The following is a 23069-nucleotide window of genomic DNA, read 5'->3' on the forward strand; positions in this document are numbered from 1 at the left end:
GGATTTTTTTATTCTTAGTTTCAGAACGAATGATAATTCAGTGTGACTCCTAACCTTAGCCAACCTTTAGCGATGTAAATTATTGAAAAGTAGCAGGATTCTTATTTTTGGTTGAGGAAATCCCACAGCAAGCACACACACACACACACACACACACACACACACACACACACACACACACACAGACATTTTTACTGCCATCAACACTTTAATTATAAAAAAGGTTATCAATAACATACTGCATATATTCATTTGATACAGATAAAACAGTTTAAGGAACAGAACCATTCCATCCGAGTAGTTTTCACATTTCCTGTCTTTGCTAATGTGAGTCACATTTTCCACAAAATGAAGCTATTTATTTCATGTTCCAGCTGTGGAGCGACAGTAAAATTTACAACTTGACCACAAACCATAGTCACATAGCCAGTGTGACCTACTCATAATTTAACTCCTGATGGTTACAGAGAGACACTATTTACAGAGCAGACAGACAAAAGTTTCAGGGGTTATACCTTTATGATTGGTCCATGAATACAAACGTTGGAATTGTGACATAATGAAGTGGGCTTCTGAATATGTGGGAGGAAATGAATGCTCAGTTTATTAAAAGAGATCTTAATTTACAAGAGAATGTAATAAATTAGTCTAAAAATTCCTAGGAGCTAGTATAGTAAATATAACGTGCACATATTATTATACATCTCGACAGCACTAGCAAGGGCATGGTTATGTCCTCTGTGGTAAAAGGGCTTTCAGTGCTGGTACTGAAATGTCCTTGGAGTTGCGCTGTTGGGTCTAAGTGCCCTTCTAAGACTAACTTCCACTGTCCAAATCAACATGATTATCATACAACTGGTCTTATTAATAATTCAGCATTTAAACAAGACTGTGTGTTCACATGAACAGCCCATTCCTACGGTATGTAAGGGGTGGACAAAACACTAGCCAAGCCAATTTCATGTACTGGCTATTAGTTTTCTATTCTTTTTTTTTTCTTATTTTGTTCAACAGGCAGAGAAAAAATAACCTCTCAATACTGATTTTTTTTTTTTTCAAAACAAAACGTCATATTTGTTATGTGTATTTAAACAAATTTAGCATCATGGCTGTTCAAGGTACCTCCGTGCTTTAACTACTTGTTCTGAATTCCACCACCTGCTGAACTACACACATCAGCTTTTACTAGTCAGGTAAATTAGCCTTCACAGATGAAATACAACTAACTAGCTAACTAATTTGTTATTACATAATGTTATCTAGCATTTTTAGCATAGTCAGTTCATTTTTTGCACAATTAAAATGAGACATTTTATTTGATAATGAGATTTATGATTTGTCCACCCCGTTGACATTTCTCAGCATGGTGGAATCCATGGAAGTTCTGTTTGCTGCAAACACTGAGTGTAATCACAGTGTAATTTTAGTGAGCCTTTTTATAATAAATTACAAAAAATTTCTGAGGAAAATGTTTACATTCCAGTCATTTTTATCTTGGTTCTGCTCTCACTGTGCATTTTCAACCTTTCGCAAAGACCTAACGGCTACATGCCAACTAACTAAATCATAGCTTGAGTCATTAGCTGGCATTATGCTCGCCTGCTATATTTAACTGTCACCTAGCAACAGTGTTCTCGAGACCTGAATCATCTAAATGGAAATCTTATCATGTGTCAAATACACAAGTTCACAAGGTTCTTTTGAATATCGCACTTTGGGCAGATGAAGTAAATCCTAGAACAACGCAAAGTTCAATCTCCAGTCATAGAGAAGTTGCAGGCTGCAAACACTGCAGTTTATCATATTTTTTAATTCATCAACTAAATACCAGGGCCTTCATGAGCTGTTTTAGAGCCACACATGCAGAGCCAAGACCTGCAGGACTGGAATATATCTGACAGCAGATGCAGCTTTCATGACAGCAGGGTCTTTAGATGGCCAGCTGAAGTTTGGTCAGGTTCCTCTGGTGCATGTTGTGGTGCCGGACTAACTCATCAGATCGGGCAAACTTCTTCTGGCAGTTTGGCCACCTGCAGTTAAAAGGCTTCTCACCTGTGGTAAGAGAGAACAGCATTTTAGATCAGAGTAGGAGCTTAGATCAGAGCTCAAGGAAGATGAATTTGCTAATTAAAATCTTAAAGTCACCCTCAAACTTTTTCGAAATCATAATTTCAAATTATGAATCGCTTGGCACAGCAGTTCTACAAAAAATGTAATTAGACAACAAAAAAATTGCCACTCATTTTATCCGTGTAATAAAAATCCAATTTCAGTGAATACGCTAAATGAAAACTCAACCTTACATAAAGAGTATCCACCTCTTCCCTGAGAAATCGATGTTCCATGGCTTGTATTTGTATACTGGAACTTGATTGGATCTTGTATTTTATGATGCAATAACACTTGTCTTTTGAGTGTTCAGGATTAACTTGAAACATCACACTTTTCTGCACTTTCCAAACAGATTTTATGAAGTTAAGGGTGACTTTAAGGAGGTCAAGATTTCCCAAAATAAATAAATAAATAAATAAATAAAAACATTAAATCATTTATTTAAAAATGAAGGATTTTACTAACTTATGACCTCTTAGATAACAATTGAAAAGAGTGGATAAAGATGTGAAAAAATAAAAGTTTTACGCACTTGTTTTACCTGTATGAGTCCGGGTGTGGGTCTTAAGATGGTCTGACCGTGAGAACTTTCTCTGACATGTCTCACACTGGAAAGGTTTAACACCTACATGCATACACACACATATACAGACACACACACACACACACACACACACACACACATGCACACGCACATACACACACAAACACACAAAGAGAGAAAGAGTATAGGCTACAGTAGAGGCCAGGAGGGAATCCCTTCTAAGAGCAAGAGGACTAGAAGTGAAGCACTACATCTCTCTAACACTGGATGGATGATGTGAGAGCGTGTCCTGCTAGTAGCAATCCATCTGCAACAGGCAGTGAATCAGGAAAACGTCGCCATCTTCAGCTCTGACACTTTCTCACAGATTTTCTCACACGTTATGACACATTTCTAAACATTCACGCTGACAACCGACTGTGTTATATCATCATGTTAGACTGTATTATGTGCCATCAGTGTTCTTCTGCAAGCAAAGGGTCATTTGTATTAGCATTAATGGCTTACAGATAATATACACAAGTGCCATAAAGAATGAGTCATTTTGAAAATAAAATATAAGCTGCTTATCACAGATTCTTAATCTGTAGCTTGAACCATAAGGATTGTGCTGACTGGTATCTTTTCTCTGGTGTAAAGAGCAAACTGAAAGGCAGAAGAAAAGGGAAACAGAGGACAGGACAGATGAAGATGCATGAAGCAAACCTGTGTGTCTCCTCTGATGTCTCTTCAGCTGGTCTGAGCGAGAAAATCTCCGACCACAGTCTGTGAAGTCACACTGGTATGGCTTTTCACCTGCAACACAATCACAGTCGAAGTGCTTTTTCAATTCACTTTTAAAAACAAGAAGCAGTCTTAACAGCAACCAATAGTACTTTATTTATCACCAACTTCATCTATTCCAACAACTGAAATGGTCACAGTGACTTTGTTTGATTGGCTGGTTTCCTGTAAAGAATAAAATACTTAGGGTGTCCTGTGATATTAAAATAATCATCTGTGATTTGGTATAATGTAGCCCAACACAAAGCAGAGTGTTACCACCCCAAAATTGATTACTTTACCATAAACAGCACTTCCCAAAGTATTTTATTCCTTGTATACCAAAGCAATTTGACAACTCTAACAATTATTGACATTTATTTAAGAATCATGTCTTTTAACCTTTTATACCCTACAATTGAACATCACGCCCTCAACACACACGTGGTCCCAAAGTGTTGCTACAAAGTTGGAAGCACACAGTTGTCTTTGTATGCTGTAGCATTACAATTTCCCTTCACTGGAACTAAGAGGCCCAAACCTGTTCCAGCATCACAGTGCCCCTGTGCACAAAGTGAGCTCCATGAAGACATGGTCTGCCAAGGTTGGAGTAGAAGAATTCGAGTGTCCTGCAAGGCAGCCCTAACCTCAACCCCACTGAACACATTTGGGATGAACTGAAACGCTGACTGCACCCAAGGCCTCCTCACCCAACATCGATGCCTGACCTCACTAATGCTCTTGTTCTTATAACAGCAAAGGAAGGACTAAATCTGCAATGGGATGTTCAACAAGCAAACATGGGTGTGATTGTCAGGTGTCCGCAAACTTTTGGCCATATAGTGTACTTACATTTAATATTGTGTAACCATATCAATGATTTCATCCTCTTTGAAGAAGAAAAAACTGTTTATATGTAGCATCCACCATTCTAGTCTCTGTGTAAGTTTTTACTATAGAAAAGAAAACTATCTGGAAAACTAACTGTCAGAGCTGCTATTACAGAAAATGAATCAACATCTGAATCAATCCAATCAGAATAGAGAATTCAACAACATACTACAGTCAGAAAAAATTGTGGAAAAAGGATCATTGACAGAATTAACAAACGAAAAATATTTCACAGTAAAGATTTTAATTTTGACTTATTTCTGTTTTTTTTTAAAAGACAAAAACAATGTAGGCATGTTATTAACTGACCAAAATGGCTGTTAAATCAGCATCTCATAGAATCAGAAATAATCAAATAAATGCATATTGATTTATTTATGCTGCATGTGAGACATAAAATCACAGTGCCTTTTTTGTCTAGTTTATATTCCTAATTGTTTGTCAGATTCACAAGTAAAATTGTGTTATGACAACACAAACAGCACCAACAAAACAATTTAACTATTTGAAGGTATCTAATTGTGTGGTGTTGTCTATGTGTGTGGTGTTGCTCTTGTTGGTACCATTCTTACTGGAACTGTGACTAATGGGAATTATTTTTTCAGTTTTCGGGTGTAAAAAGCATCAGTATGTTGTGTGGTGGTTAAATAATCTAAAAAGCACACAGCAAGTCCGAACGTTTGGCTCTCTTTCTGAATCTGTGGTTAATCAGCATTACATTGGTCTTGATTATCTGACTCAGACTGGGAGTTGGAATAGAACCAAAGCCTGATCTGGTGTTTATGTGCAGGGAAAACACAAAATTATGCAGTACAGGAAAGTCTCTATCTATATTGGAGATACACGGAATGTACTTTCTGTGATCATGAGTGTTGCCTAGAGCCATGTTTCTCAAAGTGGGGTCTGGTGATCCCTGGGGGTCTGGGATTTTTTAGTTTTTGTGGTGTAAATCACCACCTACCATTAATAATGACGTCAACCAAAATCTAATGATAATTTAAATGAAAATGGGTAGAAACTTCAGAAATGGAAAAACTCCAATAAATATAAATGCGTTATTGTACCCATTAAAATAATGTGCCTAACTTTTCAGTATCATGTTTGTAAAAAGATTTTTCAAATAATGTGGTCCCTGACTGTAAAAACTTTGAGAACCTCTGATCTGGAGAACCACACACGTCTCTTTCTGAAGCTCTCGGTACCTGTGTGTTTGCGACTGTGCATCTGTAGGTGAGAGAGTTTGAAGTAGCGCTTGTTGCATCCCGGATATGCGCACATGAACGGCCGCTTCTCGTTCGTCTCTGAGCGTACGATGGCTGGAGCAATGCCGGGGACCCTTCGGACATCCTACAGCAAAATATTTAACCATGATCAACAGAAAAGAACATTTTCATGGTTTATTCTAAAGCTCATGGCTGTTGTTAAAGTGGTAAAGTCTTGCTGCCCTTCAGGACTCAGGCTAGCTATAGAACCAAAAATATTGCAGACCAAGAGCTCATTATTGCAAAATTAGCTGTGAAATGATCACTGGGATTCATCCATGCCCACCGCCAAATGGGAGCTGTTAGTCACGGATGTTAGGCCGACCTTATCCCATGGCCACTCTCCCCCACCCCTCATTTGCCCACCGTTAGGGCCCATCTGCTCTTAATTAGCTAGCGCTTAGCATAATGGCATTTTTCTATACGCTGATGTGGTAATGAATGTGTGGTAAACGCTACTGATAAGTAAATTACTAAAGTGTTTTATGGCTGTGCTGCCAGACTCATCTATTGACCCCATGGGAATGATAACACACCGGTCTATGCCACGGTTACCAAAATGACTATTGTGCTAGAGTGCTATTTTTTTTATAGTGTGTATAGTAAGGTCAGTCAAGTACAAGCTTATACAACCTGTTCTATATTCAGTACTCATTAAGATTCATTATTATTATTATTATTATTATTATTATTATTATTGCTTAGAGTGCATGATGGTGTGTGATTAATTCTCACAACATATCTACTACAGAAAATAGCATACTTAAACTTAAGCTGCATTGCTTAATGCTTTCTAAAACACTCAGGGAGATTTTTTTTAAACAATCTTCTCAATGAGGAACTACCTCCGCTCTGGAGAATCTCTGCTAGCACTGCTTTAAGACCGACAGACATTAATTAAGACCTAATGATTTATTAGCATGTGGTTGCAAATGGAAACTGTAGCTTTGTTTCTAATGGAGCTTTTTTTTAAAAAAATTCCTGTTCTCTTCTCTCATCTAAAAATGCCTTTTAAGTGTCACAAATGTTCTGGCAGGTTCCTGCTTCCTCTCACACAGCCTTCTCATTGCATCAGAGCCATTCTCCCTGGCTTTATTGTTATTTATTTGCTGTTCATTTCACTTACTCGTTCATTCGGGTCTGCTTTATCACTCGTCGCCTTTTTAAGCATGTTCTTTTGCGGTGTGGTTACGTCTGTGTAGAGTGTGCATGTGGAGTTTCAGAGGCCGAGTGTGAATACAGAATGTGCACAAGCACAAGTGTGTGCTTGTTGTATGTTTGTGTGTCTGTGTGTGTGTTTGTGTCTTGCCCTGACCTTGGCCTTGTATTAGCAAATGTGGGAAAACCCAAAGTATTCCAGTTCGCTCTGAATGATATTGGACTGAAATGACTGAAATGTGAATGTCTTGCCATCTCAGTTTATAGCAGAGTGCCACTTCAGGTCAGAAAACACACAGCAGCTAACATAACTAACTATTTTAATTAACTAATAATCCTTAGAATAATGCTAGTTAATACTGTACATTGCCACATTACACATTAGGAAAATGTGGCAAGCATTTTTTTTTATATCTGCACATTTTTTAGTAATGTGTTTACATTATATTCATATAATTATATGGATGTAATGTATACATACATGTAAATTATATTTGATTTAATGACATTGCTCTGTAAACAGTTACATCATTAGTTGTCTGGGTCTGTAATAGTATGATCAATAATGCATTGTGCATTATTTGTACTCTGGAGTGTGTATGTGTGTGTACTGACCTGAATTCCTCTGAAGACCCCATGGGTGTGTATTCGGTACTGGGTGCTGCAGCTGTACACCATGGGCGTGCTCGGGTCATTCTCATAACCTGCTGTATGACTGTGTAAGAAGGAGAGACATAATACTTTCCTCATTAGAAATTCTCAATTCTTAAAACCTGCACTACTGATTTAACATTTCTCTCAAGTTTATTAAGAAATAGTTTGGCAAAAAAAAATTCATATACACTATTTTAACCAAAATGTAATCAGTTAGCCGACGCATGCTTTGTGCCTGACAAGTAACAGAAGTTGATCTCTCCTAAAATCTTCTTCACAAAAATGTCCAAGTCTTCATATATTAATTCATTTTTAAAGAAATTATTTTGGAAAAAAAAAATAGCTGTCTGTATAGTCTGTATTCACAAGTTTGACTTTCAGCTTTAAGCACAATTCTGACTTCACACTTTGGGAGGCGGAGTTTAGGAGCATAATGATGCCAAACTGGGATAAGGAAAAGAAATATAAATATATATTCCATTTGTTTAAGATGGCTGCCACTATAACATTACAGGGTTTAGTGAAGTATTGCTCATGTTTATGGATTGCAATAAGTCATACTGTGTTCTAAACTACATCATCAAGTCATTTTACATGAATTTATAGAAATAATTGTTTATACAGTATATAGCACTTTGTACAGCACTTTCGTCAACAGACATGATTTTAAATGTGCTCTATAAATAAAATTTACTTACTTGCTTACTTTAAATAAATAAAACAAAATTTGTTATTATGGAATTTTCCGCTGTCTAATCATTGAATGATGCCTATGATCATAATTTTTTTTTTCTATTATGTTCTGGTCAGTACACTTGAACGCAATCTGGCCTCCAGCGTTTTATCAGCAGCTGATACATGTTGTGGATTTACAGCATGAAAAGAATGTGCTGAAAAGTGAAACACCAACATGTCACCTGCTGAAAAGCTTTTTTACACACCTCATCTTTTTTTCCCTTGTGTGAATAACATGCGTTCTTACTGCTCGTTGTGCTTTACTGTGTGGGGTTTAGATGACATATATAGGGCAAGACTGGCTATAAAACACTGAGGCTCATCTCTATAACTTATCTTGACATCAGGGCAAATTGCTCTTTGCTCCAATGTGCAATATATTCACCTCAACAATCCGAGGTAGGGCTGGTTAGACAGACGAATGGTGAACCAAGGGCCTCTTGCTCTCTCCTGAATTTATACCTGAACCAAAGTACACTGGCCTTTTCTCTGACCCGGGATTTGCACAAGTTTCCTCTGTTTCACCCCAGACATTTCCCATCTCACTATTTATAAGCTGCACAGTCTCTGACTGCATAGCATGACCAAATACTTTAAAGTATTTACTCTCTACTAATGTAGATTAGCACATAAAATTACTTTTAAACAGATTACTTTATACTTTGCATGTATATGTACTGGTAGCCATGTTCAGTATCTGCACTTTGTGGTGCATGATGGGACAGATTTCTGTTGAAAGTGTTCATTTTTCACACTCTATCTGCTTGGCAACTACATTTAATCATCCAGCTGTATTTATTGTACCATATTGTTCATATTTTTTCTCAGTGTGAACACAGTGGACAGTTATGTGTACTCTAGAATAAACTAGAGTAAGTATGCAATTTAAAACACAAGAACAAAAGTCAAAATCAAGCAGTGAATACATTTTAGTCCACCTTTGTACACCATATATATAGTAGCTTTCATATTCCATAGTATTTTGACATAATTGCTATTTTCTTCTCTTTTTTTTTCAGCTATAACAGTTTAAATTTTTTTTCTTTCTCTGATCTCCTAAATATACAAAGAATAAAACATTTCTATAACAGGGGCTTCCTGTTATAGAGGATGCTGTTTATTCCTCTTATACTACAGCAATTTGCCAACACTAACAAGATTTATATCAAAGCGTGACACTTTTTTTCATTCATAGTAGCATTTAATGCCATGGAGCGTCTGTGAAACAAAGTTAGTTTCTATTATCACTTATGTTATAGCAGCTAGAAACAGTCTTTCCTCACCATTCCTCGCCTATAAAAATGGTACAAATGTTACCATTAAATAAATGTTACATAAAGCAGTAAAACATAAAATTCTCTGTCCTGGTAAGTTACAGCTTTACCTCTGACTGTTCCAAAGCGCTGTACTGGAGACTCCTTCAATAAATGTTAAGCATCTCCTTAGAGAAAACTTCATTGTATCAACAATTATAAATGTTTTATATCCCGTTTATGTGGAACCTGACATACAATTCCGTGTATAAGTTGTTATTATAGAAATGATAACGCATAAGCATATTAATATAAACCTGTGATTTGTCTTACAGCCGGAAGCAAGCATTTACTATCACTATCTTGAGATAACATATCAGTAGATACAGAGCAATCACTTTCTGAAAAGGAACTAATTTTTTTTTACTTTTCTTTCTGCACAAGCCAAAGCTATTAAAAAATGTCCATATCCTGACTAAGTAAGGGTGAAACGGTAACTATAAAGCTCTCTTTGTCTGTCCGTATGCAAAGCCAGCCAGACTGAAGGACAGTGCAAAACGGCATCCTGTGATAAATCTTCTCACAGTTCATTCGTTCAACGGCTCCGGCCGCAAGCAGAGCGCTCTGCCTGTATGTCTATGTCTAGGTGAAGCTTTTCTAGGGATGAAGAGATCAACCGGATGGATGGATATAGGCTGAGATCATATTTGGATAGAGCAGCACCAACAGCACTTGAGTATCCATCCCCTAGGGACATGCTAGGGTGTCTGCTTTTTTTTTTTTTTTTTTTTTTTTTTACTCCTGGAAGGATGGGGGCTGTGGATACTCAGCTGCATCCCAGAGGAGGATAGGCTGTCCCATTGTGCAGCGATGCACTTCCACTACTCCCCCAGTGTGCTCCCTTCCTCCCTATGGGCCGGCTCTCAGCCGGCTCAAGGCTATGGTGCCACGGGGAAATATATGGCCGGATATCACTCTCTGTCCAGACAAAATAGAGTGAACACATATACACACGCACACAAACCAAGAGCACTGGTTTTGGCATGAAAGAATGAGGCAGGCAGATGCAAGGTCTTTTTTTTTATTATATAAAATTATATACTATTCCAATTGTCACTTTACCAGTTTGGGACTTGAACTTGACCAGGATGTAACCAGGATGTAAGAGACTTGTATGTTGGATGCTCTAAATATTGAGATTTTAAAATGTGCAATTGTTGATATTGTGATGTCTTCTGTGAGATGTTTATTTAACATATATGTTATATTCCTTACATATTACATTTAACATTTTTGGAATGAGTCTCCAGTGTCAGCACTTAACTTCAGGGCTAAAGCTGTAATTTTAAGGTTTTTCAAGATAGGAAAATCATAGTCTTTTTAGTTTTGTCAAATTTTTTAATTTAACTTCAAGAGAGAAAAAATCATGTCTGTTGAGGGAACAACTGTTTATGGCTGATATAATGTAATAAATAATAGGAGCTAACTTGTTTCACTGACATTTCACAACATTTAATGTTATTATAAATGTATGATGTAATTGTTGGAAAATTGCTGTGGTATAAGAGGAATAAAATACTTTGGGACAAACTGTTATAGGAGAATAATCAATTTCCCACCATGTCATTGATTATTTTCCCATAACACCATGCCCTCTTATGTTTTATTCCTTACATATTACATTTCTATAAAATAAACTTTGGTTGCATAGTTGATGGAGGCCTTTGTGTTCTTCATTATTCTGCTATTGTTATATTGCCAAAACATTTCTGAAGTTAAAGAAGGTATGAAAATGTTTCTGTGTTTGTTTGTTTGCTTTTGTGTTTTTTTCTTTACAATAAGTCACTTTACCAGATACTGATTTACAGCTCAACATTTTTTCAGCTCGACATGTCGGCAATGTGAGTGAATGATCAGATATGTGGTTTAGTGGCACACCCCAACCACGCTTTTTTGTTCCCAAGTGAACTCATAGAAAAATATGCACTAATCCCCATGTGGATGATTTCCTCCTGTGATATCAGGTCAGTTTCACGTACCTCTTGATGCTGGAAGCCAGCGGGTTGACAGGGTTCCAAGCCATGCACTCCAACTGGGATGCCATTTGGTATAAATTGTCACTGCTGGGGTTTAGACAAGCACAAGTCAACACTTAAGTAAATGTGTTTGATCAAATTATTTTTTGCTTTGTTTTGTTTTATTTTACTGTTTCTACAGTCAACGGAGAACACTGTACGGAGTACACTGTATGTCAAAAACACCTAGACTTTGGCGAATGAAAAATGGTTTTGAAAAGGGGCATCCTGGGTAACAGCAAATGAATCTCTCAGACACACACACACACACACACACACACACACATACACACAGAAGGGGGTTGCCCAGACCAGCAGGATAATCAATTAATCAAATGAGACCATTTCTCTGAACAAGAAGCTGCCATAAGTTATTGAGAGGTTGACTGGAGGAGCATTAGTTACTCTGCCAGGTGCTTAATCAGACACATAGTCTGGATTTATCTTCAGCTCCCCTGACATCATGGCATTGGAAGTGTACACCGGTGTGTACTGGTACCTGGTACAGTGTAACTACACAACTGCAGCTTTGGCGTCATTATTGGAATGCAGCCTGCACTGCTTAAGCATTTATAATGTTAGCAATATGTCATGACTTGTGGATACAAGTGTAGTTTTAATGGATAATGTTTTAATACAAACCACTGCATTTATAACAACACACAAGGCCTAATTGCAATACTCTTGGTGTCCCTTATCTCCTTCTTTTTTTGCAGAAATCCCTGCAGTAGGGAGGGGCAGGAGTTCATTTTTGTGTGGTTTATACTTTCTGTGATTTCCTCATGCTTTACACACCAACAATGACCCATCTTTGGCTCTGGTTTTGATAACTCGACATGTTTTTAATCCAACCACCTTGAAACGACTAAAAACAGCAGCTCCGAGCTCAGGCTGTGTAAATACAGAGCTGTTGGTACCAGGCATTCGATTAGGAAAAAAAAAAAAGCTGCATAGCATTTTGATTTGAGGATTCCCAGTTCCCCCTTAACTCCAGCAGAGAGGAGTCTGTTTATTACAACATGCCGAGCGGGAACTGGAAGACGAAGCTAGAGAATGGAAGCTCGCCTATCGACCTGATTCTGCTGTTTTGAATCGTTATGTTCCCTCCGAGCTGCAAAACAACGTCGCAGAAGTATTTCAGGAATTCCACAGCTCGTTTTTTTGACTGGTAGCAAGCGCACAGCCGTCTCAGGCTGTGGAGGGAACTCCTCAGAGAACGGTTATCAGAGGGAAGGAATTCAGGACTGGTTAAAAAGTGGAAGCCAGTGGTGGAAAGGACAGTTTATCTTGGCCTGGTACATTCTACTATTCAGCACTTGACCTCTGGTGAGCTTGAGCTGCTGCCTGTAGGACAGAAACCCAGCCTTGATGTAGTAAAGTGCCATCAATCAAAATCTCACATGTTGTCATTTAAATGTTCGAAATGTTTATTTTCAGAACGGTGTTTGAACAAGAGCTGACATTCTCATATAGGTCAATTTCATCGACATATATTAAGTGTTTTAAATGGAACGGCATGTACTGTAATATCTACTAACTCAGTAAACACTAACCATTTTTCTGGAAAGTGATCTTTCTACAGAATTTAATTCCAACCTTAAGGTGGATCCGGCTTAATCGAGTGGACTAGGATGAGAACTGAATTGTGTAGGAAAGTAGATCGGGGTTTGTAATTTCTGTATTAAATGATCAAGTCATTGTCTTATCATCATCTCATCCATACAGACGAAGCAAGGCCTTTAGTACACACAAGTGCAAACTGTGAAACAAAATGGAAGGCAAGTATAATTCATGTGCTATCTAACACAACGTTCCAAAATCAGAAAATAATTCATGTGAGAAAGACAAAGAATATAAAGCAGAGTTGTGTTTTCTCCTCAAAATAAGAATCTTATTTTATAATATTGGCACTTTGTACTTTGTACATTTCACTTACGCCAAAATAATTAAGGGGTTGTACATGTTTTGCTTATAAATAAAAAACTATAAATAACAACTTTCTGCATAAATCCAAGCCTTATTTATGTTTGGCAGCATGATAGGGAATGTGATAGAAATGCATAAATACAGACCTAGCCTTTATTTACACGATTATTTATGCTTGTTGTCATGGTTACATTCCAACATGGTTACAAAACAATGATTAAATATTTGAGCTACATAATATAATACAATATAATATAATATAATAAATAGTCAACACCCACCAGCCAAACAGTAACAAGTATTTTTCAGGCCATGATATAAATCTGTACATAGCATTCCTTTCCAAAATAAACCTTTAATTGCTCCTTTTTACATTACTTCCTCCTTCCTCTCTGCAGTGGGCATGCTCGGTGTTAACCTGACCTTCTGGGGTTGAAAGAAAGCCGCTGATTGCTACCTGTTTGTTTTACATCCTGTACTATTTACAGATGACTGGAGGTGAATTTCAATTTCCCGTCTTCACTGGTTGCATAACAAGTGTAATAAATCATATAATATCATACATCGGGCAGTGTTTTCATGCTTGCTGGATTTGAAAACATTTTATATTTATATTAAGTTTTAAGAAGTTTGAACGGTAAATGGAAAAGCCTAAAGGATAGCACTTGTATAATGTAAACAAGGCCCTTGACACAGGCCTGTAAATTTCCTCGCCGTTAATGGTGTGCTCAGGATATATCGCCTAGTTTTCTCAGAAGCTTCTAGATAGCTCTTCGGAGGTGTACGGTTATGACACTAGGTTGTGTGTAGAAAAGTACTACTTTGGTTGTGACCAGCTGAAACTGCTTGGTCCAGGAACTTCTATGATGCAATTCCCATTTTAATCCAAATCAGTGGCTGTAATATATTTTTTATTGTTATTGTTTTCAATATTACAAATGGTTACTTTGTAAAAGTAACTACACTCTAGACACTGCTAAACATTTACTAACCAAGACTAAAGACAGCATAAACAGGCAGGAGAAGTTCTTTTTTTATTATTTATTTAGGTTTTCATGATCGTACCTGTTGTAAGGATTTCTCAGGAGCAGAGCTTGGCTTCCTGTACAACTCTCTGATGGCGTGTGACAGCCGTAAACAGGTGGAGGAACAGGATACTGCTGCTCACCTTATAACACAAGATGCAGAGCTGTTAAAAATGGGAAATAGTAATCATAACTTTCAGTGTCTTCCCATATGCACACAGACATTTATTGAGCTCAAAAATAATGTGCTTGAAATCAAGCCTTTGGAACAACTTCCCAACAAATAACACGGTTCAGCCAATAGTACAATTCGCTTTGGGGATTTTCATCTTAACATCTTAAAACATTGTCAGATTTCCAGGCTGCTCCCTCACTCAGCTCTCGATGCTTAATTTAGAAAGTCAAGTCTTTTGTAACTAACAAGAACAATCCCTATGTGGACACTTTGTATGTCTTAAGTCTCATGTGGAAAAAAAAAAAGCTCTCGGCTGCATGCTTCAAGTATCATAACTTTGCCGTTCTAATGAAGTGCATGAGCAAGCATGTGTGTGAGAGAGAGAGAGAGAGAGAGAGAGAAAGTGTGTGTGTGTGTGTGTGTGTGTGTGTGTGTGTGTGTGTGTGTGTGTGTGTGTGTGTGTGTGTGTGTGTGTGTGTGTGTGTGTGTGTGTGTGTGTGTGTGTGTGTGTGGTGAAGTTGGTCTCAGAGAGGGAATCTGAGCTCGGGGAGGATTTGGGGAGATGCAGCCGAGTACACTCTGCACTTATGAAAACAGCAGCCTCGCTCTCTTTGAAGCCGTAAAGCAGGCCGACCTCTTGCTCGCAAGTGTAAATGAGGAATCGGTGCCCTTTCTCGGCCAGGTCCCAAAAGGCAAATGGGTCCCATGGTGGTTCTAAACTTGACAAAAGGGCTTTCACGTTGCTGTTCTGACTAGCCATCAGCTTGGTGGTCTCCACTGGAATTATGGCCCGATAAGGTGTTTCTTATGGTGTTTATCTACGCTTTAACACAATGTTATGTGCACGAGACTACTAGAGAAAAGCACACTGATTTACTGTCAGTGGAAGAGTCTGAGTGCAACTTGACGTTGGATTGATTTGGACAGAGTTTGCCCTTTGACTTCTGAGCGAAGGAAAAACACTCAGGCGCTCGGCAAGTACGTGCCGGAGCACAGAATTTCGTACAGATTAATCGAAACTCATAAGAGACTTTGTAATTGGTGCTGATTTTTACCCATGTTGCTTTGCTGTGGGATGGTGTCTTCGTGCTTGAAGGGGTGGTTGGGGAACTGTGAGGAGTGGTGCGACGGCGTGTGTCCGTAGTTCGTGGCTCCATCGAAGGAAACTGCACCGTAACCTGGAGAAAGACGATTTACGTACACACATTGAAACAGTTGAGAAGTAGCTTTAAAAAAGTTTTAACCTAAAGAGATTAGGTTAAAATTCAACAACACACAGGAAGTGAAAATTTTGTGAATCATAATTTAATTCCACATTGGCCTCAAATTGTAAATATGGATTATCAATGCTATTTTACCATATAATTTAGTTGCTAAGTTAACATGGTATTGCGTAGCTTAACAATTATTTCAAACATGTATATGAAGATATTAACAGTTGACAAAAATTGTTTTGGGCGAGATTAACATTGTATGCTTGTTAACTACATTTGTCTTGTAGCTCCAAAAGAAAATATACATACACTAAAACCTTTTAAAATAATCTTGGCTGATAAATAATTTTTGAGTATATTTTTCATTTTAGTTTTGCTCAATGTGCTGCATAAAAGGACCTGCTCTGTAGCTAATGGTTAGGTAATGACCCTCTCATACCCTAATGACCCTTGGCCCCTCCTGACTCAGGGTTGGAGGGGGAACATCGAGCCTTGAGTGCAAACAAACACCGGGCAGGATGATACAGTTGAGAGCAGACACTGGGTTTAGGGTATGAATCATGCCTCGGGTGACACCGGGTCATCCTCGGCCTCGTAAATCACTACATCCCAATGCTGCCTTCATTAATTACATACAACCACTTTCACCTCGGAACGACAGAGAAACTCATTAAAGAGGACCATTCCTCTTCCACCCCACCGGGCTCGCTGATGGCCCTGGAGACTGGGAGGAGCACCCTGAGCCATGGTGTGTGTGAGAGTCAGATTCTGGGCTGCCCATTAACATGTGTGTGTGGGGAGGGGGTTACACCAAAGACAGGAGCTTTACCAATGTTCCTATATTTACCTGTCCGAAACTACCTGTCGCAACAGTGTATGCCTACTGTTCTTCAGTGTAGTGCGTTCAAATACTGAAGAAATACAATAAAAGTGTTGCTGTGTTTAATAATTGATTTATTAAGATTTGATTACAAATAGACCGTCTCTGTGGGTGATTAATACAATACATTTTAGTACAGACATTTTGGTACTAGTATATTCTATTAAAGGAAAGGTTCAGCAAAAAATGATGTGTTCTAAATTTTTTTCTGTAAACCAAAAAAAAAAAACTATGAAAATACACTGAAAATTTGTTCATCAGACAAGAAATGGTTGGTGTCTAGAATCTGCTTTTTAAGTTTTGCACTGAAGCTACGAAGTTAATGTGAATAACAAGTAATGCACGTCAGTGTCAGCCAACCCCAAAAACAGGAAAAGTAAAAGTAAATAAAGACTAAACACATCTTCACTATATTTGAGGTAAGGATAAGATTGTAGATGTAAATTTGTAATTTACATTTTTATCCAAGTTATTCCTTTAACAAGTAATTTATCTATTCACACTATACACACATAGTTAAGTATGCAACATTTTACCAAACCTGTTACTATAATATTCACGAAAAATGTTATCGAAGGTTAACATGTGAGCGGTTTGGAAATCCTAAACCACACACTGTATTGCCGGCATTTTATGCACTCCATAACTCACTGTGACTTCACAATCCCTTAATGGTAGAAAACATAAAACCGTCACCTTATGCTTTATCCTTATTTACCTGTTTTGTGTTTATTGAATAGATTATGATTGTGTAATGTATGGGAAATAAAATAGAGGTTTGGGTTTTATGCATATGAGCATATCTATATAATTCAATAGTTCTTAAGTAATCAATAAATAAAGTCAAGTACATCAGTAGTGTTATTATTTTGTCATGACTATTGTGTGAGACAAGGTGAATCAGATCAAACGTTTTTTTAGGGTGAAATGATTCCAGATGTGCAGCTACATCCTGAGGTATATTACTTTATTTGATAAAATGGTTGCTATAAACATAATGAATTATAGTATAGTGATCACTGTAATGTATCATTTTATTATACATATTATACATTTTATTATTATTTTAGTATTTAGAAGCACTTTAACCAACATGTGTTTTGTATAGTACATGAGAGTTATAGATTATTTACATAAATAAAATTGAAAATAACTGGCTTAAAAATGTATATACTTTAAATGTCATATTTTACTTAACAATAGTGTTTGACATTGGGTCAATTAAAAGTGTAATTTTAATAGTTATTTATATTATATAGTATTGTTATATAATGTGTTTTTCTTTATTAAAAAAAATAATTAATTAACCCTCTAAACTGATTATGTTTTGTTAACTAAATTAGTTAAAATATGAAAATCTTTTTTTTTTTAAACTGCTATATGAGAACTTCAGATCTTCAGAACAGACTTTTTCCCCAAATTCCATATGTTTACATATGTTAAGTCTGAATAAATGAATAAACAAACTGAAAGTATGTTGGTTACAGATGATGCATGATGTGTAATTACATTTTTTTCCCCTAATACTGCTTGTTCAAATATTACAAAGCACTTTTGCACAATAAAATCCATCATTTTCGGAGGAAATGGCTGTTTTCTTACTGCACTCCCGAAATTTTATCAACACTCCCCATGACCAAAAGCAACACATCTAATGTTTTTTAATAAAGATAAATATTAATCACCTTGTGTGCATCATCATCTACTCAACATGACACAATTTTGGTCAAGGTTTAAATTTCATTTCATAAAGTATCCAAATGCGTATTTAAAAAAAAAAAAAAAAAAAAAAAAATTGCATGGTGAAATGCATGGTCAAACCCGAATAATTAAAATGGATAAAATATTTTACAGGTAATAAACTAATATTTCAAATGATTTAGCTTTGTTTATTTTTTAACTGAGATTTATATGATGCATATTTTTAGGGGGTACAGCATACTGGACGGGTAGGTATCTAATACATATCTACAGATTGGTGACAAATTAAAGGAAAAACTTGAATAAATGAGTGAAGAAAACAAGCTTCTTCTAGACAGGTGTACTGAATAATACAATAAGAAGTTAACATCCACCATGCTCTCTTGCATGTATAATAATGTAGAACAGGCCTAGATTACCTTTGGGATCAAGATACTAACTGAAAAGTCCTCTTGTTGTTTAAGAGGATACATTATTGGAACATGGCTTCAGTCACAAACACTTTGTTTCAATAGGAGCAGTGACTAAACTAACATCTGCATTTGAGAAAAATGTCAGTAAATAGGTTTGGAAATTGTCGAAAGTGCACGTTTAGTGATGCTTGTATATGAGTGAGATATACTAGAAGAAAAAAAACAACTCCAACGCAAGACGTGTTCAGACGGTCAGCAAAAAAACAACCAAATGTTGGTTTGGTTTTGGGTTTTTTTTTTCTTTCCCATTTGTGCGTCATCAGTGTAGAATAAACATGTCAAATCTCCTTTTAATATATAACACTTTTTCAACACAATTTATAAATGAAAGGTCTGTTTTAAAACATTATATTTTAACTGAAATTTAAGAAGCTATGTCTATTAAAGATAACTAATATATCAAAATAGCATTCAGTTTAGAACTAGCCAATTAATAAAAATGTAATACCTACAAATATTTTAAAAGCTATTATTATGTTCAAGACAGTAGATTTAAGTCATTCCTGAGTCATTATTATATTATTTATGATGTAGTCACATCACTCATAGAGAATAGTTAAACGAAATGCTTATGCATGATTATTAATATAAACATGACACGTTTCATGCTAAGATTCTCTGAGACAGAAATTGTGCACTGTGTAAGTGTTTAGTAATACAACAGGGAATTAAGCTATGATTTTACTCTGTCTGATGTTTTAACTCATTACACTTTAGTGGATTTTATTAATTATGTACATTTTTAGAATATAGTTTCTCAACATGATGGAATCTCACACAAGCACTACTTGACTACAAGAAGAACAAACTTTCTGAATGTATTTGCTTTACTGTTGTTCATGGATGTCATATTGATCCCTGATGAAGGGCTTTCCCTAAACGTTCTTCTTCTTTTTTTTCTATTTTTTGTATAAATCAAGACAACACAGTAACACATTCAGTGAACTGATACTGATGTATGTGCTATATGGTTTCTGGATGAAGTTTGTGACACTAAAACATCAACACCAATAAAATATAACACATTGAGAGAACTTTTTCTGAAACCAGTGTATTCCTGACACTGTGTGTTGATTTTAATTAGGGTTTTGGGGGTTTTTTGGCCTGTATTTTATGGTCATTTCCAAATTAAGCCCAAGGACTTGCACATATATACTTTCATATTGCTAAATATGAATGACCTAACCTGACTTTGGAACTTACAGTTCCTGTGTAGCCTGTTTTCCTCAGTTGTCTCAAATTTGACTATTTTGCTGTTGTTGTTGTTTAGTTTTTTTTAATATATGGATGGCCATTATTTTCAACCAAAAGAGTTTATTCTTTGTAAAATCTTCAATCCAGACTTCTATGACTGTCAGTGTTGCAAAGTGTGTATCTGTTATTAAAGAAGCGCATTATTATATTAGGAAATTGTTTAAGAGAGTCACAAAAGGTAAACCATGTCAGGTTTGAGCTCTGACACACAAGCAGTGTGTGTGTGAGTGACAGTAAGCTATTTCCTTACCTTGGTTCCTGGATCCAGTCTGGCTGTCCATGCAGTTGGACAGATACGGGCCATTACTGAACATCCGACTTTGGCTGGTGGGAGTCTGGTTCGGAGCGGGTGCTCCGAATGCACCGTACCTGCATGCCCCAGTACCTGTGAACTGTCCTGAGAAGTGGACGGTGAAGGCGCTGAGGCCACAGTGTGGGTCCTCATGGGGGTCTGTGGAACCCCAGGTGGGTTCTTGCTTGATGAAGGAGTGTGAGCCCAGTGAACTGTAGGGGGCACCAGTATGGAAATCCAGCACGGGTGCCCACTGAGGGGCACTGCTAACAGGCAGAGGGCAGTTCCCATTCCCCGCTGGCAGGGCCGGAACTGGAGACAGGAGGGTGTTGAGGTCGCGTACGTCTGAGCCCATGGCGGCTGGCTCACACGCCTCGGAGAACAGCTCCAAAATGGAAAGACAAGGAATGAGTCTGAATTCAGAATCCGAGGCGAACTTTGAGTAAAAAAATCAAGTCCAGTGAAATTTCATAGCTGAGATTTGAAACTAAGAGACATGAACGTCAGCATGAACACTGCCTCCATGAGCATGAGATTTCTTCTCAAGTAAAATAGCAGAACAAGATACTGATGGATGAAGAGTGAAGTATGAAGCACAGGGAAAGAGAAGACTCAGTGGGATGGTTTCTAAGAGGCCGAGTTCTCTGAATGGAGTGAAGAAAGAGAGAGGAAGCTAGAACGAGGAAGGAGGAGGTTAAGCTGGAGGAGGAGAGGTGTAGCTCCTTTACTTGTGTGTCTGTTTTCTTTGGAGCCAAGAAGGCTCAAATAGAGGCAAATGGAGGAGGCAGGAGGAGGAGCCAGAGCTCGGGACGGATGAGAGGCGCACTTCATTCATTTTCTTCAGCGTATAGGACACTCTTCCCTGCGCACTCCACATCACACAGGGACCCTCAATAAGCCTGAGTGTGTGTTTATGATAGTCAAGTAGATGGATAACAATTCTGTGACTTTGTTTTGGTTTTATTTTCTTTAAGTGTATCCCACGCTCGCTTTCCATTTTTGTAGCTTCACTTCAAAATGAAACGTCTTGAAGAAACCTAAATTTCGGGTCTTTGTAATACTGATGTCTAATTTATTTTTCATCTGGATTTAATGTCACTTTCTCAAATGCATGCATGACTATGGCATTTTCAAAATGTATAAGTAAAGAAGAAACATTCTTGTTGCTCGTAGAAAAATAGAAAATATAATCTGGTAGCCTTTTTAACGACGGTCTTTTCTCATTGTCGGAAAGCTTCATTATTTTTGAGTTTCCGACAATGAGAAAATCTAAATAATTGCAGTGCAATTACGGTAGCCTATCTTTAGTCAATTTAAAGCAAGAAAAGTTTTAAAGGTTAAAGGATTGCATCGTTGATATATATTGCGTTAGACTGTAAAACAAATAATAACAATAACCTAATTATTATTATTTAAAAATTATTTTCGCCTGATCCTCTTTGCGTATAACTTATTTAACACCGTACGATGCGATGCAGGCTTATTTAGTTATCTTAAATATTATTTTAAAACCATATTTAAACTAATTTTTATACAAAAATGCCTGTAAAATGTGCTGCAATTAAGGGCGAACCCTAAAGCTAAAAATTTAATTTCAATCATTTTCTTTCGCGGCGTTTATCATATAAAACAACACCATACTAATAAACTACAACACCATCAACAACATCAATAATAAAATAATAATAATAATAATAATAATAATAATAATAATAATAATAATAATAATAATAATAGTAATAATAATAATAATAATAGGCGCGCGCATTTAAAAAAAAAATAAAAAGTTCTGGATTGTTTTATTGTTTTATTTATTTCCCATCACAATGTAGGCTAAATGAAGTCAACAGACGCATGGCTTGTGTTTTTGTTGCCTCCTCCAGCCCTAGTAATTTAACAATATGAAATTACTTTCTTTATGAAACGAATTCAATGATGTGCGCATGATGTATTTTTTTTAACCCAAAGTATAACAATCAACATGACATTGCTGTTATTATTATGACTTTTCTTTTCTTCTTCTTCTTTTTTTTTAAGAACCAATAAACGCATCTTCTCTGAGTGCGTGTGCTTTAAAGGGTGAAAACAAAATCTTTTATAATTGATATTTACAGAGATCCTGTGTTAAACCTAATTAAATAGCTATAAATCCGACATCGTTAACGAGCTCATTATTGAGTTTAACATCATGTTTAACTGAAGAGCAGTGAGTCTCACATGTGTTCACTTACACATCAGCTAACATTAAAACGTTACAAAGGACACACAGCTGAAAGACTGAGAGCTAAATTAGGGTTGATCAGGGTTCCCAATCAGAGTTGGCTGAACTATTACGGTATTAAATGCACTTTTTATCATTCTTATCATCCTTTACATTTTGAATCCATAGAAGGAAAATGATGTAAAATGATTTATTGATATTATAGAACGTAATTATATGAGTAAAAAGAAATACCTAGGATTACTTGGGTACAGTTTAGGACTTTATTAAACATGTTCCCCTTAAGTGTTGAACGATCATGTAAGGTGTACATTTTGTGACCTTTGTATTATAAGGTTCAATCTCCAATTTATTCTTAGCCCAGACAGAACCTTATAATGCTAAGGTCAGGACTTGTTCCCAGCTGGAAACATGATGATAATTCAACACAGTAATATTAAAAGCAGTCCTGCCTGAACAATA

General features: G+C 36.8%; 1 protein-coding gene across 2 annotated transcripts; it reads right to left on the bottom strand.

Annotated features, from left to right (window-relative positions):
* Positions 1 to 500: 500 nt before the first annotated feature.
* On the bottom strand, positions 501 to 21130 carry wt1a (WT1 transcription factor a). Of its 2 annotated transcripts, none has more exons than XM_017473324.3 (9): positions 20345 to 21130; positions 15628 to 15750; positions 14438 to 14540; positions 11411 to 11494; positions 7345 to 7444; positions 5512 to 5656; positions 3362 to 3451; positions 2654 to 2737; positions 501 to 2052 (listed from the first exon to the last, which is right to left on the bottom strand). In XM_017473324.3, the coding sequence occupies exons 1-9, from the start codon at positions 20739 to 20741 to the stop codon at positions 1931 to 1933; spliced, it is 1248 nt and encodes a 415-aa protein (XP_017328813.1). In that variant the 5' UTR covers positions 20742 to 21130; the 3' UTR covers positions 501 to 1930. The 2 variants fall into 2 exon arrangements, with proteins under 2 accessions (XP_017328813.1, XP_017328812.1); XM_017473323.3 differs by having other exon boundaries at positions 2645 to 2737; positions 20345 to 21129.
* Between the last annotated feature and the right edge of the window lie 1939 nt (positions 21131 to 23069).

This window comes from Ictalurus punctatus, chromosome 8, assembly GCF_001660625.3.
Source record: "Ictalurus punctatus breed USDA103 chromosome 8, Coco_2.0, whole genome shotgun sequence".
NCBI lineage: Eukaryota > Metazoa > Chordata > Actinopteri > Siluriformes > Ictaluridae > Ictalurus > Ictalurus punctatus.

Bases quoted from the DNA above. Each gene is read 5' to 3' on its own strand.
- wt1a (XM_017473323.3), bottom strand. From the start codon at position 20,741: ATGGGCTCAGACGTACGCGACCTCAACACCCTCCTGTCTCCAGTTCCG. The intron at 15,751-20,344 runs GTAAGGAAATAG...GTCTTTCTCCAG, and splicing joins GACTGGATCCAGGAACCAAG to GTTACGGTGCAGTTTCCTTC. The intron at 11,495-14,437 runs GTACGATCATGA...TCTAAACCCCAG, and splicing joins CTGAGAAATCCTTACAACAG to CAGTGACAATTTATACCAAA.